General features: G+C 44.9%; 1 protein-coding gene across 2 annotated transcripts in view; it reads left to right on the top strand.

Moving 5' to 3' along the window:
- The window catches only part of GALNT18 (polypeptide N-acetylgalactosaminyltransferase 18), a 485,929-nt gene that overhangs the window by 364,641 nt on the left and 101,277 nt on the right, over positions 1–20,011 (top strand). For both annotated transcript variants that reach the window (XM_068260107.1, XM_068260108.1), the window contains exon 4: positions 18,952–19,135. In XM_068260107.1, the coding sequence (XP_068116208.1) occupies positions 18,952–19,135 (184 nt within the window). The remainder of the gene's footprint in view (positions 1–18,951; positions 19,136–20,011) is intronic.

The following is a 20,011-nucleotide window of genomic DNA, read 5'->3' as shown; positions in this document are numbered from 1 at the left end:
TGTTGGAAGGGAGACATTAGAATTTCTCCTGGGGGACAATCATTAACCCTTTGCACTCAAAAACTCATAAGCTGGAACTCTAGTAATGATAAAAATAATTAGAATGCAAGTTATATTTGGTTGCAATAATTGAGGATATTCATTTCCAAAATGGACCGCATGCAAGAGCATTGTGTACTAAACCCTTTTACCAGCGTTGAGGTTCCCTCTGTTCTAGGGTCCCTACTCCACCCAAACCAGTCGGCAAGCAAATATTTCATGTTTTTGGATCTGAGATTCACGTTGAGGCCTGTCAGGTTTTACCTTTAAATGGAACACATGCATGCAATTCAAGGGTATTCATGAAATATTTGCTTGCTGACTGGTGTGGGTAGAGTAGATGTCCTTTAGAATGGAGGAACCTCAACGCTGGTGAAAGGGTTTAGTGCAGAAAGTTTTGCATGAAATCCATTTTGGAAGTGAATATCCTCCATTAGTGCAACCAAATACAACTTGCATTCTACCGGTAATTTTTTTTGTCATTACTGGAGTTTCAGCTTGTTGTGAGTGCAGAGGGTTAATGATTGTTTCTATGTAAACTGACCACTCCCCACAGCGCCTGCTTTCCTCTTTAAATCCTGGGCCATGAACAGGATGCGCATAGCTTCCCTTGCTTGTGTTTCTCCGGGGATGCAAATCTAGGGTGTGTATATGATTTTAGTAAAATCAGTTAACCCTTTGCACTCTCATGCAAATACTTTCATACAAATCAAGCATCCACTGCTTTCCTTACAGTTAAAGCTGTGGTGTTTGTTACAAAAGAATACAATCTATTGCATAGTAAGTTGTGTACTTTGTTTACTGGTTGAACTTGATGGACGTATGTCTTTTTTCAACCCAAATAACTATGTAACTGTGATATATGCCGTGTAGAGGCTCCCCAGAATGTGTAGGTTTCCCAACTTTGGCCCTGTAACATGCATAGTACAAGCATTCAGTGCATCAAACCTATCTAACGATTAGGAGTACGTATCCTGCAGTCCTCTCTTGGGACAGATAGTGCATAAAACTAATCTCCCAAGGGGGCTACAATACTGACAATGGTCACAGACAGGGAAAGAGAGAGAGCACTAGATTAAATCCTGTCAGCAAGGATAAGTTGCAAGGGGGAAAAAAACAGAGTCCATGTTCATAGCTTCAAATTAGGACATTTAAAGAAGTAATGTGGAAGGTGCCAAAGGGGGCATGGCCAACAAAACAGCAAAATCAGTTAACCCTTTGCACACTCATATGCAAATGCTCCTGCAAATCAATCATCCATCTACCACATTTTTTTAAAATATAATTTTAGTAGGCCTTCTTGGTATAGTGCAATCTCGAGCAGTTATCTTACTGTCATACAAAAGGGGACACAGAGAGCCAATGCACAAGGAACCAGAGAAACCACCAGCTGGTTTTTACTAGCACTATTATAGGTACTTAGCTGAGTGTTTTTACATTTCTCCAGTTTGCTTTAGTTACTGCCTGAGGAAGCAAGATTGAACCTGCGAAACGTGTTGCACTTTAGAGTACTTGAATACATTTATTATTGACTATTCATCAGGGGCGCCGCCAGCATACAGGCAAGGTACGCCCCCCGCTTGGGGCCTCACACTGCGGGGGGCCTCGCTCTGTTACTGGCAGAGGTTGTGCAGGTGGGGGAGCTAGGCAGAGCGGCAGGAGGGTGTGTGCAGCGGCGGGGGAGCGGGCAGAGAGAAGTTTCCACTTTACTGCCTCGATCCTGGACACAGCTTCTATCTACTTCCTGCCCCAGCGTGCGGCATCTGTCGCTATAGTAACAGCGCCCTCTGTGATGACGTAACTGCATGTCATCATGGGGGGAGCTCTTACCTATACCTATACTGGGGCATATATCTATCTACCCTATACTGCGTGCACCTACCTATCTAACCTATACTGGGGGCAACTGTACTAGCTAACCTATACTGGGGGCAACTATGCTGGCTACCTATATTGGAGGCACCTACCTATCTAAGCTATACTGGAGGCCTATCTAACTTATATGGGGGCACCTACCTATCTAACCTATATGGGGGGCACCTACCTATCTAACCTATACAGGGGGCAACTATATGGGCTACCTATACTGGGGGGGACTATAGCTAGCTACTTATACTGTGGGCACCTATACCTGTCTCCATGTTGGGGGCGCATTTAACGCCCTTGCCCTGGGTGCAGTTTAGCCTAGAAACTGCTAGTATTTTGCTCCACCCACATCATATTTTGGCCACGCCCATTTTCACCCTCTTTCCAGCTTCCCGCTGTGTTTGGAGGTATGACTATCCATTTTTCTCTGCGGCGCTCTGTGCGCGCCACTTCTTTCATGGATGGGGGGCCTCAACTTATGGACTGCTTGGGGCCACCAAAACCTTAGCTGCACCCCTGCTATTCATCAACAGAATCTGTATCTACTTTGAGGAGGTAAAGCCACCACTACCGCCTCTTTAAAACGGCTTTTAATGAATGTTATCCTGTATTGGTGCCTCTGTTCTAACGATCTTACTTAGTACCTTACTGCCATGGTGCAGTCAGAGCTCTGCTGCACTTAGGATATCCTTAGCGTTGTTTAAGCCACACTGAAGAGACACGTAGGTGGTCATTAAACCGTAGCAGCAGAAATCCAATGTCAGACTCTCAGGTGAAGGCTACAGAGATGACGGCCCTTGTTCCTTGTCTGCTAATTGTGTCCCTCAGGGACCTCTCCTCTTTAAATATTTGACAAACTCACAAAACTATTTCCACAACAGACACTGCGGCGAGGGACGAGACGGAGGAGACATCGGGCATGAAGACATAATTAGCCATTGAGAGTCTCCCTGACATCTTGTATACGTGTTCTAACCGAAGGGGATCATTTATGGGGAGAAATAATGGACAGAGTGCTGCGCTTTCACGCTCTGCGGAGGGAACCGGCGGCGCATTGATCTGCGAATGTCCAATTCACAGAAAACTTGCTTGAATTGGAACTGAACCTACTTGCTACGCCTTAGTCAGCAGTAAAGCTTTGTACACCTACTCGACTCTCTCCATCCGAAGGGAATGTTTCAGTTTATGGGCAGCACTATCTGCACGGAGTTTGTGTATTCTCCTCGTGTCGGCATGGGTTTCCTCTGGTCACTGTGGTTTCCTCCCACATCCCCAAAACATACGTTAATTGGCTTCCCCCTAAATTGGCTCTAGACTATGATACATACACTACATGATACATACATAGACATATGATTATGGTAGGGATTAGATTGAGAGGTCCTCTGATGAAGTGACAAGACAATATACCCTGTACCGCGCTGCGGAAGATGTCAGCGCTGCATAAATACTGTATATTCTGGCGTATACTACTATGGCTACTTTTTAACCCAGGAAAATCTTCTCAAAAGTCGGAGGTCGTCTTATACTCTGGGTGTCGTCTTATAGGGCGGGTGCTGAAGCTTCCGAGCTGGAGAATCTGCGGTTGTCGCATACAGTGGGGGGAGCTCAAAAACGTCCGCGGCCGCATCCCCACCGTATGCGGCGACCGTATGAAAGGTGCAAGGGCGGTGCTGTACAAGTATGGTAGAAGAAACTCACCAGGTTTCCTGGAAAGAAGTGACTTAACACGGCCCCGATGACTAGGTGAGGGGGCACCTCACTGGGAAGGCTTTGTATGCAACAACCAGCCGATCGCCGGTAAGGTACATCGCATGCCGTGATTGGTTGGTTGTTGTATACTGGGTACCACATACAGTACAGCACCAGTAGCTTTACCTGTTTATACAGTCTAGCACCAGTACATACAGTACAGTATACAAATGTCCAAGAGTCAAGAGGGGTAATCTTATAGGGCGAGTATATCTCAAAATGTATATTTTAACTGGAAAAGTTGGGTCGTCTTATACGCCGGATTATATGGTACTAAATAATGATCACTGCAGTCTGACACAATTTCCTGCAGCCAATGACAGTCGTAAATTCTGTGCTTGATGAAAGCAAACCTGAAGTGAAAATAAACTGAGATAAACAAATGTATCTGTAGTCCCAATCTTAAATAGGACTTTGCTGGAATACCACAGTCTTATTTTATGTTTAAAAAGTTAAAAATAGTTTTTTATTTGCTCAGCTGAATGAAAACAGTTTTGTTTTTTTGTTTTTTTTAAGTTTTACAGCTCCACGCTTGAACTATTGTTTTTATTTATATATATAATATATATATATATATATATATATATATATATATATATATGTGTGTGTATATATATATATATATATATATATATATATATATATATATACATATATATATATATATATATACATATATATATATTTTTTTCTTTTCCCTGCGTCTACAGTGCACACAGACACACACGTACAATTGCTGTTGTTCGCAGGGATTGGGACTTGGACCCTCTGGTGACAGTTCAGGGGCAGAGTACTGTACAGATGTGTCCCTATCAACAAGGTGCTGGCGCAGTGCAATCAGCAAAAGAAAAGTAAGGCCACAATGAAGAGACAAGTAGACTGGCAGAGTCCCGTGGTCACAGTGCAATCCAGGCAGTGGGGACAGCCGCTTTCCCACCTGTCCAACAACAAAGCACTGTTAGGAGTTCCTTTAACCTCTTGAGGACTGCAGGGCTAACCCCCCCCCCCCCCCCCCCCCCCCCCCTAGTGACCAGGCCATTTTAGTAAAACTGGCCACTGCAGCTTTAAGGCCAAGCTGCAGGGCCGCACAACATAGCACACGAGTGATTCCCCCCCCCCCCTTTTCTCCCCACCAACAGAGCTCTCTGTTGGTGGGGTCTGATCGCTCCCCCCATGTTTATTTTTTTTTTATAAATATTGTTGCCTTTTTAAAAAAACAAAAAAAAAACCCTGTTTCTTTAAATACCCTCCCTCCCTCCCCACAGCCAGCCAATTATGGCGATCGGCTGTCATAGGCTTCTGCCTATGAGAGCCGATCGCTCTCTTGTCCCCCAGGGGGACAGCCGTGTGATACGGCTGTCCCCAGTACAGCGCTGCTGCTGATCGCGGCGCTGCACCATGTAAATAGACGGCGATCACGCCGTCTAACAGTCTCCCGAGCGGCAATAGCCGCTCGGAGACTGAAGGTGGGGCGGAGCTCCGCCCCCCAAGCAGGAGATGTGCGCGATCTCCTGCAAAACAGAGCCCCAGGACTTTATGCCAATCGGCGTGGGGCTGCCACCGCGGCCACGCCTATCAGCGTGACTCAGTCGGCAAGAGGTTAAAGGGATCTGTCAGAGTCTAGTAGGGTTGATCTCAGTACTCACAGGAGGGAAAGATGCCCACTCAGAGAGTCCGACCAAGATTCCCTGTAAATTGTCCAGCAATTAGCAAAATCTCTCCTGACTAGCACATTACGAACACATTCTTAAATCCCTACATGAACATGTTTCGCTCTTGAAATCGGCTTTGTCAGGAGACTATCAGTTTCAGGAACAGTTTAAGATTATGGGCCTGATGCACAACAGTGTGGTTGGCAATTTTACCATGATGGATGCCACGGGAGCACCACATGTTAACCTTTCAGTGGTGCAAACATTATTGGGTTAATGTGCGCATTGTTATGGTGCCCATTGCACAACCACGGTGCTTGCGCACTGCAACTTTACCGGTTTGTTGTGCATTGGGTCCAGTGTGAGAGAAGAATGTGGAGCCCCTTACATTTTAATACCGTACAGACAGTAAAGTTACTGTGACCATCGTGATTCCTGGACAGCTGCAAACATTGCTGATTCCAGAAGCCCTGATTTGTTGGGTTGAAGGTTGTTGTATTTTCCATATTCTCTATAATAGCTGGGAGTTGACCCTTTATTCTGCTACTGGACAAGAGTGACTATGTATTTCTGGGTATTTCTGGAAAGCCACATCCTGCGGGCGTCTGTGTTTCGCGGCACCTCAGGAGAATCCGCTTCGCTTGGTTATCCTGCAGAGTTGAAGAAAGTTTTAGAGAACAGAAGAGGGGAGGAGGGGATATGCAAATCTAGCCCATCACAGAATCACACTTTTTTCCGAAGAAAGAAGCAGTTATCATAAAAATGTATTTTTTTGGATGGGATTTAAATCAGGTAATATGACGTTACCGCATCAGCTAACGCAAATGATATGCAAAGGGGGAAAAAATTGTTCATTTTCTCTGAATTTAAATTGTCTATTACAGATCTATACAATCCATTAATGAGATGTTCGAGGGAGCTTGAATGAGGCTTTCTGACTATTGTACTTTGTTCCATTATGCCAAAAAAATAAGATGAGACAGAAAGAAAATGGTATTATGAGCGAGCCGGTGGCTGTGACGAGGCGGAGAGGAGAATTTTGCATGTTGACTAGACAGAGTCTCCTTTTGGCGTAGTCGCTGCTTTCACCGCTATCTTCACAGATCGCCTCTATGCTTTGCATGGGGGAGAGGCTGAATATTTCCTATGAAAGGGTCTATCTGGAATGTACGTTGTATGCAAATATCTGTCACTCTGCAAAATATTATTTTCTTGTCAATTTACTGTCTATTGCCTGAGACTTCAGAAATTACCGGCATTCCCCTGCGCCATAATGGCATCTTGTTACTTACTGTTAACGTTATTTAATGTTTTAGGACATTTCTAAACCAGTAAGTGACGTTAGTAACGAAATGTCATAAGTGGCATCTAGCATTATTATACTGTATATTACCTGCCCCTGGCAATCACATCTCCTCCACTTTCTGGTTAGTTTGCAGGTGTCCTGCAGCAAGCCAATCACCATGCTGGGACTAGAGCTGCATGGTGATTGGCTGGCTGCAGGACACCTGCAAACTAACCAGGAAGTGGAGGAGACGCGATTGTGGGGAGCAGGTAATGTATAATAATGGCCCTGCCTGCTATCACATTGCCTATGTCTAATCCTAAGACCCCACCTGGTGTCTAACATTAACCACTCCACCCCCTCTGCCTAACCTTAACCACTCCACCCCTTATGCCTATCCTTAACCATCCCCCTGCCTATACTTAATCACTACACCCCGATGCCTAATCTTAACAACTTAACTACACTGTGCCTAACCTTAACACCCACTTAACCCCTGAAACTATCCAGCTGCTGCCACAGGCAGCAATAGTAAAAGCCGCAATTAGCAGTAGTGAGCAGTAATTGTGACACTTGAAGTGCCCACTATTTATCAGGCGCCAGATCCTGATATACTCGGTTCTGCTGGAGGACTTTATACCTTCCCCTAGCTACACATTTAGCTTGCCAGTAGGTTATCAGCCACCACTGTAGCAGTAGCAGCCAGCCACTGATTAGCTGCCGCCACTGTGTCAGCAGCATTAACAGCCACTGATTACCAGCTGCCACTACAGCAGTAGCAGCCACTGATTAGCAGCAGCCACTGTGCCAGCAGCAGTAACAGTCACTGATTAGCAGCTGCCACTGTGTCAGCAGCATTAACAGCCACTGATTACCAGCTGCCACTACAGCAGTAGCAGCCACTGATTAGCAGCAGCCACTGTGCTAGCAGCAGTAGCAGCCACTGATTAGCAGCTGTCACTGTGCCAGCAGCAGTAACAGTCACTGATTAGCAGCTGCCACTGTGCCAGCAGCAGTAACAGATACTGATTAGCAGCTGCCACTGTGCCAGCAGCAGTAACAGACACTGATTAGCAGCTGCCCCTGTGCCAGCACCAGTAACAGCCACTGATTAGCATCTGCCACTATGCCAGCAGCAGTAACAGCCACTGATAAGCAGCTGCTACTGTGCCAGCAGCAGTAACAGCCACTGATTAGCAGCTGCCACTGTGCCAGCAGCAGTAACAGCCACTGATTAGCAGCTGCCACTGTGCCAGCAGCAGTAACAGCCACTAATTAGCAGATGCCACTATGCCAGCAGCAGTAACAGCCACTGATTAGCAGCTGCCACTGTGCCAGCAGCAGTAACAGCCACTGATTAGCAGCTGCCACTGTGCCAGCAGCAGTAACAGCCACTGATTAGCAGCTGCCACTGTGCCAGCAGCAGTAACAGCCACTGATTAGCAGCCACCACTGTGCCAGTGCTGTGGAGTGCAGTGCCACCACTGTGCCCCCTAGTCGTCGTCCCCCCCCCCCCCCCCACACACACACACTGTGTAATTTTGCTAGTTCGGCCCCCTAGCACTCTCAAGAACGGCGATATGGCCCTTAGCCTAAAAGGTATGGACACCCCTACTGTAGAGGAAGTAGCGCTGGCCTCACTCTGGATGTCCTCTGATCCTGTACAACGTCCTGTGTGTGTCCTGTGAGTATCACTGACAGATGCGTGAGATTGCAGCACATCCTCTGTATTCTCAGACTCTCAGCCTCTTCCCTGAATTCCCCCTCTGGGAATACCGCAGGATAGATTTTAGCTGCGTTCTCTTTGCATGACAATCGCAGCACGGTTATCCCGTAAAGTGCTTCTTTTCAGGTGGGAAGAAAGAGCTGCCATACACGGGCGGTGGGCTGCTCTGTGAGATGCTGGAGGGAATTCAGTTCTTATCAGAAGTCACTGAATGGGGAACATCCAGGATCCTCTTACATGGCTTTGGGCTGTGCTGAATACACAGTTGTCATTTGTGAAGGTTTCCAGTGGTGGCGCTGAGATGAGGCCAGCAGTGAACAGAAACGAGACTCTGACGGAGGAACGGGAAGGATCTGAGGGCTCTGATGGGAAGAGAAAATCATTTAGTAGCTGGCATTTCCATATTTTATATTTGTGCTGATTTAAACATAAGTGAGCCAAACACAGAATGAACAAGCCAGATCCCTCACCTCTATTCTATGTGTTATTAGCTGTCATCTGTGTCCCACGTCTGTGATAGGATGTGGTTTTATTTAAAGAGAAACGTTAAACAACAATTGAACTTCATCCCAATCAGTAGCTGATACCCCCTTTCCCATGAGAAATCTTTACCTTTTCTCAAATAGATCATCAGGGGGCGTCTGTATGGCTGATATTGTGGTGAAACTCCTCCCACAGTGTGATGTCATGACCATGGTCCTGACAGTTTCCTGTCTGTGAACCTCGTTGCATTGTGGGAAATAACATATTTTTCCAACTGCCAAGCAAGCAGTATCTATCTGTGCATAGAATTCTCAGTAACGAACATTCGTACGGATCAGCTGGCAGAACTAGATGTCACCACCAGTGATAAATATCAGGATGTAAATCTGGGTGAGGAAAGATTTTACAATGGGCAAACACTGACTAAATCATCTATATATAAATATTGTAAAAAAAATAAATTGTATTCATTGTTGTTTTCACTACAGTTCCTCTTCAAGACCTCCCATTTCCTGGAAAACGCTGCAGTCACTTTGCAACGAATTAAAGGGAACATGAAGTGAGAGGGACATGGAGGCTGCCATGTGTATTTCCTGTTAAAGAGACACTGAAGCGAAAAAAAAAATGTTATAGTGAATTGGTTGTATACTATGAATAATTACTAGAAGATTAGCAGCAAAGAAAATATTCTCATATTTTTATTTTTCAGGTATACAGTGTTTTTTCTAACATAGCATAATTCTATAATATGTGCAGATTGCACAACACTCAGCATTCAAAATGATTTTTTCAGAGCAGTCTGTGAACTAATGACTTCTCCTCTGGCAGAGAAAAAGTAAATAGTTCAGGAACAGTTGAGATAATAAAAGTCAGAAGACAGCCCTCTCCATGACTTTGAAAGTCGCAGAGATCAATGGCTTTTTTGCATAGAGATAACAACTGGAGTTCCTTAACTCTTCCTGTACTGGAAACAATTACACTGATGTATCTGATCTTAATGTTTTATTTCTTAGCTGTACTACACATACAAATCATAATATCATAATTTTTTTTTCACTTCAGTGTCTCTTTAAACAATACCAGTTGCCTAGTCCTGCTGATTTTAATGCATCAGTAGTGTCTAAATCACACACCTGAAACAAGCATGCTACAAATTCAGTCAGACTTCAATCCGAAACAGCGGATGGCGCCGCAGGCGGGACCACGGCACCGTCATTCTACCAATCACTGCACTTGATTAGTTGCAGTGACCTATCAGATGTCTCTACTACTGATTGAGTGCAATGATTGACTTAATGACTTAATGGTCCCACCCACAAGACCATCGGCACCAGTTAGCAAAAGGAGCAGCGACCAATCGAGCGGGTCTGATGCCAACACCCTCGCTTGATTGGTTGCGGCAGGTGCCACCGGTTGAATGAGGACGGGGATGCATGGATGAGGAAGGGAAGTGTGGAAGGCGGCAGGAGAGGAGAGAGGAGACAGGTACTAGGTGGCCCAAACTATTTGTCCAAACGCCGCCCCCTAGATTTTGCTGCCTGAATCACATGATTCAGATGGCTTCATGGTAGAACCGGCCCTGTGCGTTCCTATGTGGGATGGTGGGATTCAAGTTTCTCTTCTAAAAGCGGTGATCTGTAATAGGTGACCTCTTTCCCTATCAAGGACAATACAATCAGTAATAATATTTTATTGTCGAATGGAGGTGTTAGAGCTTCTTAGTTTGTTATTACAGTTTGTGTCCCGGCTGTTGAATTGTCCCCTTCCTGTCACCATCATAAGGCCGAGCCCTCACATCAGAGCCCTGCCTGTCACCGATACAAGAACCAGAGAGATCCTCCAACTAATTGAAGAAAGGTTAATGATAAAGTGAAACATTTTTACCTTTAAAGCCCCCATCCAGTAAATTGATACTTAGAATAAACGGAATGACTTTTCTACTGTTTGTAGTACTGTTTCAGTTGCTAGGCGCTGAAACTGAATTTTGTAGAGGAATTGGAAAAAAATATCTCCTGGGGAAAAAGCTGCAAAGAAAAGTTAATTAAATCTCTAATTTTCACTGTTTATATTTGAAGAACTAAAGTTGGCAGCAACAACCCCAACGGAGCAACTTTATTTAAACAATGCCAGACAGTGCAGTCAGGTGACACTTCAACCCCTAGCCAGCCTCTTTGCCATACCTCTGACTTATTCCTTCCTGTCTGGTAACACCAGGGATGGCGTTGGTGGGCCTAAGGGTGCCCATACATCACTCGATTTTTAGCACACAAGGGTTCTTGGATTCTTGGGTGCAAGGGTTAAATCGGGAGTGCGGCGGTAATGGCATTTCATTTCCCAACGACTGATAGACCCCCGGCCGGTCTGTCGCCGTGTGTTCACCCCGGGCCTGTGGTGAGTGTCCGAGGCTTATCTGTCACGCCTCGCCTCCTCCAGTGTATGGCATATTCTCTTATTGTTACCGGGCTTGTACCACATGACACTGCCACATGTACTGATGTCACTGCATGCATGTGTCACATGTAGAGTTGAGCCGAAATTTTCGTAATTTCGCATTACTATAATTACGCATGCGAAATTTGCGATTACGACGCGAAATTACAGTAGCGTAATTGCCATTAAAATCGTAATTGAAAATACCGTAAGCGTAATTTTCAACGCGTAATTTCGCGTTTCGTTCATGGCGTAATTTCGCATTAACCGCTACCGTAATTTCGCGTTAAACCGTAACGCTCCGTATAATGTAAAAAAGCCGCCGACTTTAAGGGTTAATAGCAAAGCCCCCTTAAATGCCAAGAGCCTCAAATTTGGAGAATATATTAAGGAGATCAAAAGGAATAAGAGGAAAAATTTTTTTTTCAAAAAGACCTTATAGTTTTTGAGAAAATCGATGTTAAAGTTTCAAAGGAAAAATGTAAACATTTAAAAACCCGCCGACTTTAACGGTTAATAGCAAAGCCTGCTTAAAGTTTAGGAACACCAAATTCCCAGGGTATATTAAGGGGATCAGTGGGAATAAGAGGAAAAAAAATGTTTTCAAAAAGACCTTATAGTTTTTGAGAAAATCGATTTTTAAGTTTCAAGGGCGAAAATGTCTTTTAAATGCGGAAAATGTCAGTTTTTTTTGCACAGGTAACAATAGTGTTTTATTTTCATAGATTCCCCCAAGTGGGAAGAGTTTTACTTACTTCGTTCTGAGTGTGGGAAATATAAAAAAAGACGACGTGGGGTCCCCCCCCCAGACCTCTTTAACCCCTTGTCCCCCATGCAGGCTGGGAAAGCCAGAATGCGGAGCACCGGCCGCATGGGGCTCCGCACCCTGACTATACCAGCCCGCATGGTCCATGGATTGGGGGGTCTCGGAAGGGGAGGGGCAGCCAAGCTTCCCCCCCCCCCCTCCGAGCCCTTGTCCAATCCAAGGACTAGGGGCTCTTCTCCACCTCCGATGGGCGGTGGAGGTGGAGGCCGCGATTTCCTGGGGGGGGGGGGGTTCATGGTGGAATCTGGGAGTCCCCTTTAAAAAGGGGTCCCCCAGATGCCCACCCCCCCTCCCAGGAGAAATGAGTATAGAGGTACTTGTACCCCTTACCCATTTCCTTTAAGAGTTAAAAGTAAATAAACACACAAACACTTAGAAAAAGTATTTTTCTAAGTATATATACTATATAGCTCAGAGCTCTGTCGGGTCTGTGCAGCGCAGACGCGTATGCGGCGGCTGAGCGGCGAGTGACGTCGGGTGCGGCGTAGTTACAATGTAACAAAGTTGTTACATTGTAATAACTTTGTTACATTGTAACTGATAGAACATTTCCGAGGCTATTTCGAGGGATCATTTATTTAAAGGGACAGGTAAGTATTAATGGTTAATTAAGAATATTAAAGGACTTTTTTCGTGGTTATGTTTTTTGTTCAATTAAAATACTTTTTTTAAGTGTTTGTGTGTTTATTTACTTTTAACTCTTAAAGGAAATGGGTAAGGGGTACAAGTACCTCTATACTCATTTCTCCTGGGAGGGGGGGGTGGGCATCTGGGGGACCCCTTTTTAAAGGGGACTCCCAGATTCCACCATGAACCCCCCCAGGAAATCGCGGCCTCCACCTCCACCGCCCATCGGAGGTGGAGAAGAGCCCCTTGTCCTTGGATTGGACAAGGGCTCGGAGGGGGAGGGGAAAGCTTGGCTGCCCCTCCCCTTCCGAGACCCCCCAATCCATGGACCATGCGGGCTGGTATAGTCAGGGTGCGGAGCCCCACGCGGCCGGTGCTCCGCATTCTGGCTATCCCAGCCTGCATGGGGGACAAGGGCTTAAAGAGGTCTGGGAGGGGGGACCCCACGTCGTTTTTTTTTTTATATTTCCCACACTCAGAATGAAGTAAGTAAAACTCTTCCCACTTGGGGGAATCTATGAAAATAATACACTATTGTTACCTGTGCAAAAAAAACTGACATTTTCCGCATTTAAAAAACATTTTTGCCCTTGAAACTTAAAAATCGATTTTCTCAAAAACTATAAGGTCTTTTTGAAAAAAAAAAATTTCCTCTTATTCCCACTGATCCCCTTAATATACCCTAGGAATTTGGTGTTCCTAAACTTTAAGCAGGCTTTGCTATTAACCGTTAAAGTCGGCGGGTTTTTAAATGTATACATTTTTACTTTGAAACTTTAACATCGATTTTCTCAAAAACTATAAGGTCTTTTTGAAAAAAAAAAATTTCCTCTTATTCCTTCTGATCTCCTTAATATATTCTCCAAATTTGAGGCTCTTAGCATTTAAGGGGGCTTTGCTATTAACCCTTAAAGTCGGCGGCTTTTTTATATTATACGGAGCGTTACGGTTTAACGCGAAATTACGGTAGCGGTTAATGCGAAATTATGGCATGAACAAATACCCATTGTAATGCGAAAATTACGCTTACGCGAAATTTCACGAAATCCTTCTTCATTACGATTATGTACTTACGGCCATAATCGTAATTACACTAATTACGCGAAATTTTTCGAAATCGTAATTACGTCATTACGCTCATCTCTAGTCACATGGTACAGGTGCTCGGTGGCAATTCAGAAATGGCGGACACTGGAGGATGTGAGGATTTGCGCTGGCGTGACAGGTGAGTCTCCAACACTCACTATGGTTAGGGGTGCACAATACATGGTGGGGAGGGAGGCCCGGCAGCCAGAGGCGCTAAGACAGTTTCCAATAGATTTTATCCTGCAGTCTATTGGAAATCTGACTGCAGTGTGTGCGCAGGCCATAGATCCCTCTCTGATCAGATTCCATCAGAGTAGCATCTATGGCTGATCGACAGTTATATGGCCAACTTAAAGAGAGCCCGAGGGGGGCTCAAAAAAACGAGAAAAAAAAGGCTACTTGACCCGCGGGGCTGAGTGGATCAGGTAGCATCAAAAACCGCTGCTCCTGTGGGCCGCAATGGCCCATTTTCACATTTGTGACCTCTGGGTCACGACGCTGCACTGAGAGACAGTGTGTCCCTCACAGCATGCAGGGAGGCGCGGCCAGGGAGAGAGAGCTGCCCATGGAAGCTCAGGAAACCCTGCAGGAATGCCCTTGGCAGGCGTTTTGAACTGGGAATTCCTCTACCCTGTGTTTACCTCCGAGTTAGCGTCAAATCTTGTTGCTAAACTCGGGGGGGGGGGGGGGGGGGGTTCTAGCGTGGCGGATGGGGGACACAGAGCATTGTCATTAGGCAGAGGTCATGCCTCTGTGTCCCATCTGCCCCCTGAAGATCCTTCTCGGGTTCTCTTTAGATGTCGCCAGGGCAGGCAGTGAGACTTATCCTGTCTTGCCTGGTGCACACCATGCAATTTCCCATCAGATTTCTGGTCAAATCTATCATTTCTGACTGGTTTTCGGATGTACTTTCCCATCCATTCTGTATTTGACACGGAATCTGATGGGAAATTGCATGGCGCGTTCCAGACGTACAGGAACACACATAGCAGTAACAACCTCAGAGAGGGGGTAATCCTTCTCACACACTACCTAAAATTAAAGCGAAAATAAACTTATGAGATAATGATTTGTATGTGTAGTACAGTTTAAAAATATATGACGTAATTAAGAACAGAGGCGTCAACAGGATAAAATCAATTCTTAAAACTTACAATTGCTTAGGAGGCAGTGGTGGACTTACCCCCCGCAAGCAGACACAAAAACTGTGTATTCAAAACAATCACATTTATTGGTACACTGCAGGGGTTTTTGCAACGTGTTTCACAGGTACATTCCCGCTTCCTCAGGCAATAAAAAATAGGAGTACACACAGTACAGTCTCAAGGTCACGATAAGCGCCTCTCTTTTTACATACAGTTTAAAAGTAGAACATTCGTAGCACAGATATGAGTCTCAGAGGCTAGATTCACAGTGGGACGTTGCGTTTTGATGCAACGTTAAAGTCGCACCGCAAGCTTACAACGCAACGCGCCCAAAAAGTGGCAACGCAGCGTTACCGTTGCATACAGCAGATACAGTAAAAAATACAGGCAATGAAAAGTATGCTTCCAAGTCATTACTGAGCATGTGCAAACAGTCCAACGCAGCTAATAACGTGTATAACGCACTGCATGCAGTACTTTTACTTAACGTGCAACGTTGGTCACCAACGCAACGTGTGCACTGTGAACAGGGCATTGATTTTTCATTGCAGTGAGTTATTATGCGTTAAATGCTGTTTTAACGCGCGACTTTAACGTCCCACTGTGAACTTAGCCTCATACTGTTTCCAGTAGTGATGGTCAAGTAGATGCAAATAACTTTGAGTTGACGCAAATGTATGCAAATGTATATGTAAATGTATGCAGCTTGAAATGGACCAATCAAATCCTGCTGCGGTAAAATTCGATTGGTTCATTTCCAAGCTGCATAAATATGCATACAAATTTGCATACATTTGCATCAACTTGAAGTTATTTGCGTCTATTTGACTAGCACTAGTTTCAAGTACAGGAAGAGTTAAGAAACTTCACTTATCTATGCAAAATTGCTACGCTGAGCTCGCCAACCAACTTGGAGACAGTCCTGTTTTCTGAAGCACTTATACATCAATGAAACATTGAGACACAGCTTCAGACAAGGTTTTACTGCAGGGGGTTCAAAGGGTCAAGATTTCTGCTCTGTTTCATAGTTTAAAATGCGGAGTGTGGTTTCTAAACTGCAAATATGGCAGAATGATGCAATGTCATAAGAAAAGCTATATAACTGGAAAAAAGAGACTTTTCTTTGCTTCTAATGTTCTATTCATTATCCGTACTACACATTCAATTCCTATCATAAATTTTTTTTTCCGCTTCCGTGTCACTTTAAATAAAAGGCTTTTTATTAGAGTTGGAATGTTATCACTCAGTAGAAATGCAGGAACCAGAGACGTATCTTATTGCCCAGCGCTGTTTTCCTGGCGGCAGTGCCAATGTTGCGTTCATCCCAAGATAATCATGTTTTATGTGACTCATCATCAAACTATTACGTGTTGTAGCAACGTATTGTAGAGCTGTCAGCGTGGAACAATGAGATGACTTTTCATTACATACACTCTGTTGTCTTCAGAGCCGGGACCCGGCCGTCTCTGATGTTTACTGTCTGCGATATCCGATCCCTCTATTGTATCATTCTGATAAATATCTGCCGCTTCGTAATACATTCTACTGCTCCTTTCATGCTTGGCAAATAGATAATATACCGAGGCAAGTGTGAGTCAAACACCCTCGGTGTAGACAGAGCAGCACGGTGGCTAAGTGCTTGGCACGCTGTCCTTGCAAGGCTGGCTTCCCACTAGCTGCATGGAGTTTGTACACCGATCAGCCAAACCAATAATTCCACCTGCTTAATATCGTCCCCTTTGTGCCACTAAATTTGATCTGGCCATCAAGGTCAGGATTCAACAGCAGAAAATGTCCCGCGACGCCTGACGCCAAGACGTTAGCAAAAGATCCATGAAGTTGTGACGTGGAGCCTCTGTGGATGAACAAGGTGATTTGGCCGTGTGGCTTGGCAAGCGTCTAATTGATGCCAAATCGGCAAAAGGGTGCCCAGTGCAGGAGTAGTAATGGATCAGTTATATAAGTAGCCAATCAGATACTGTATAGGTTTGTTGTATTGGCCGCTGGAGGGGAAGGTGAGGCATTAGGAGAGGGGGGGGGGGCTTGTTTTAGGCATCAGGTGAAGCTGGGTTAATTTTAGGCACTAGAAGGGTGGTGGGGGAGGGGCATTAGTTTTAAGCAGTAGGTAGGGGTTTGTTTTTACTCACTAGGAGGGGGATTAGTTGTAGGCATTTGGTGGGGGTTAGTTTTAGGCACTAGGAGGGGGTTTGTCTTTAGCACTAGGAGAGGTGATTAGTTTCAGGTATTTGGTGTGGGTTCTTTTAGGCCAGGCATGGGCAAACTCGGCCCTCCAGCTGTTACGGAACTACAAGTCCCAGAATGCATTTGCCTTTATGAGTCATGACTGTGGCTGTCAGACTCCTGCAATGCACTGTGGGACTTGTAGTTCCTTAACAGCTGGAGGGCCAAGTTTGCCCATGCCTGTTTTAGGCACTAGGAGGGTCAGTTTTAGGTATTTGATGAGGGTTTATTTTATGCACTAAGAGGGTGCTTAGTTTTAGGCATTTGGGTTGGGGGGGGTGTTTTATACCGGATACACACGGTGCGTTCCCACACTCAATGCGCCGATCGATTCCTGTGCATTCGCGGCCGCTCGATTATTTCCAACATGTCCGATTCCCGTTTCAATGGATCGTTAGGTCGATTTGGCATACTTTACATGAGAATCGACCTAACAATCATCGAAATGCGCTCGGAAATGCTCAGAAATAATCGAGCGGCCGGGAACGAGCGGCACATCGAGTGCGGGAACGCACCGTGTGTACCCAGCATTAGGCATTTGGTGATGGATTGTTTTAGGCACTAGGAGGGGAGATTATTTTTACTCATAGGTGGAGGTGGTGTAGTTTTAGGTGTTAGAGGGAGGGTTGTTTTAGGCAGGGGGAGGGTTCAAGTGGGAATGGGGTTTGTCTATTTTAACTTAAATTCCTGATATTTTTACTATTGGCAACTCCTGTATGTCCAACTCCTGCAGCAACAGCGCTATACATACTCTTCCATGCACCAGGCTAGTTTTGCCAGCAAATCCCACAGATGCTTGATCACACTGAGGTCTGGGGGATATTAAAGTGGACCCAAATTAAAAATACATTTCAGAAATAAAATCTATTTTCTAAATTATAATAATAAATAGCAGCCTTTTTTCAGCTGCATGATGACAAATATAAAATATTTTACATTTATTCGAGGCACCCCTCCCTTCCTTTCAAATTGCTGGGATTTTTCCGGCAAACTGGTGGAGTAGATGGTGTCCGGCAATGGAGGAATTGCTAATGGCTGCCCCCAGTATAACCCTAGCTATGAAAAGAGAAGGGTGAAAAGCATGCACTGAAATGATCATAGGTTTGAAGAAGTGTTTATTTATCTTTGTATGTGTCAGAGTGGTGCAACTAAATATTTTCAATTAAAAAATGTTTGGTTTGGGTCCGCTTTAAGACCAAAACAAAACGTGATTTGTCAGACCAGAGTCCCGTCTTGCATTTTTTCATGGTCCAGGTGTGGCTCATAGATCACCAACTGCCATATGACGCATGTGCCCGCCCACTTTCCACTATAGCCGGATACAAAATACCACAGCGACTAAAAAACAGTTTTAATATAACAAAAGTTCTATTTTATCAAAGGTTTACTATACCAGACATTACTCCCATATGCCTATACTGGTGCTTGGCTGGGACCTGTTCATTTAGTTTACTATACCCAAATGTTTACTAGAGCAGAGTTTACTATAACAAGATTATACTGCATTACAAACACAGAAATACTTTTTTGCTTTCAGATTTTGCAGTGAAAAAAACAGTTGCCTTGTATAAAAATAATTGTTGTGTTCTTGAATCTGTTCTGAGTGCCTTTCAGCCTGTTTTTCTTAGGCAGCTTTGCCTGAGCATCTCATGTATTTAGCGGCGCTGTGAAAGCAGCAGATGTGACTTGGGACTCCGGCATATGCTGCCGTGTGGGAGGCCAATGATAGATGTCAGTATAGTGACAATTATCCTGCATGAAAGCCATCTGGGTCTTTGCGTTCTGTTTTGCAGAGGAGCTGAAGGAGAAGCTGACGCAGTACGTGGAGGAAGTCAACAAGCGCAAACCCGGGTTCTTCAAGTGTGTGCGGCACGACAAGCAGGAAGGCCTGATCCGCTCCAGGGTCAGCGGCTGGAGAGCAGCGACGGCCCCGGTGGTGGCGCTGTTTGACGCCCATGTGGAATTCAACGTGGGGTGGTGAGTGTCCAGTTCTCTTACCATAATCACAGGTCCAAAGCCAACCCCCACCAAATATTTTTCCCCACGTTCAGTTTTAGATCGGGTCACTACAATCTGGGAGAAATTGTAAGTGATGGCCAGGGGAAGTTTTATAGCTTGGGGTCAATTCATAAAGCATTCCCGCATTTGGTAATGCAGAAAACAGCTGACTTTACCGAGCACTTAGCAAAATGTCAATTCAGAAGGCCTCTTGCACACTGCAAGCGATTCAGATTCAGATTCCGCTTTTTAATCAGGTTTTACATCCGATTCAGATTCTGATTTGCAGTGTGCAGGGAGCAAACTGCAAATCGGAATCTGAATCGGATGTAAAAATTGATTAAAAAGCGGAATCTGAATCGGAATCACTTGCAAGAATCACAGTGTGCAAGAGGCCTAAAAGCTGTTACCGCATGAAAAGCTGACTCTCCTGAGCAGTGCGGGAAATTACCGCCTTATGCGGTGATTATCTCAACACGTCACTAAATGTCAATTCATAAAGTTTAGAGCAGGCGGTATTGGGACGGAGAATACCGTCTATTTAGAAAATGTGATAAGAGAGCGGATAACAGCCAAGTTAATGGAGACAGACCTTCCAGGCAGAAGCGACGAGAACGGAACAAAAAAGACTTTCCAGAATACCCCAGGCTGTGTTTTTTAACCTCTTGGGTACCTGTTTTCATATGTTTTTTACATCAGAAAGCCTTTATGTGTAACATTTCTTAACCCTCCTGGCGGTTTGCAAAAAAATCGCCAGGGGGCAGCAAATCTTTTTTTTTAAAAATTTTTTTTTTTTTTTCATGTAGCGAGACAAAGTCTCGCTACATGATAGCCGCTGCTCAGCGGCATCCCCCC

Source organism: Hyperolius riggenbachi, chromosome 11, assembly GCF_040937935.1.
Source record: "Hyperolius riggenbachi isolate aHypRig1 chromosome 11, aHypRig1.pri, whole genome shotgun sequence".
In the NCBI taxonomy this organism is placed as follows: Eukaryota; Metazoa; Chordata; class Amphibia; order Anura; family Hyperoliidae; genus Hyperolius; species Hyperolius riggenbachi.
Note: the sequence above shows the minus strand (reverse complement) of the source record. Positions and strands in the feature narration are given on the sequence as shown.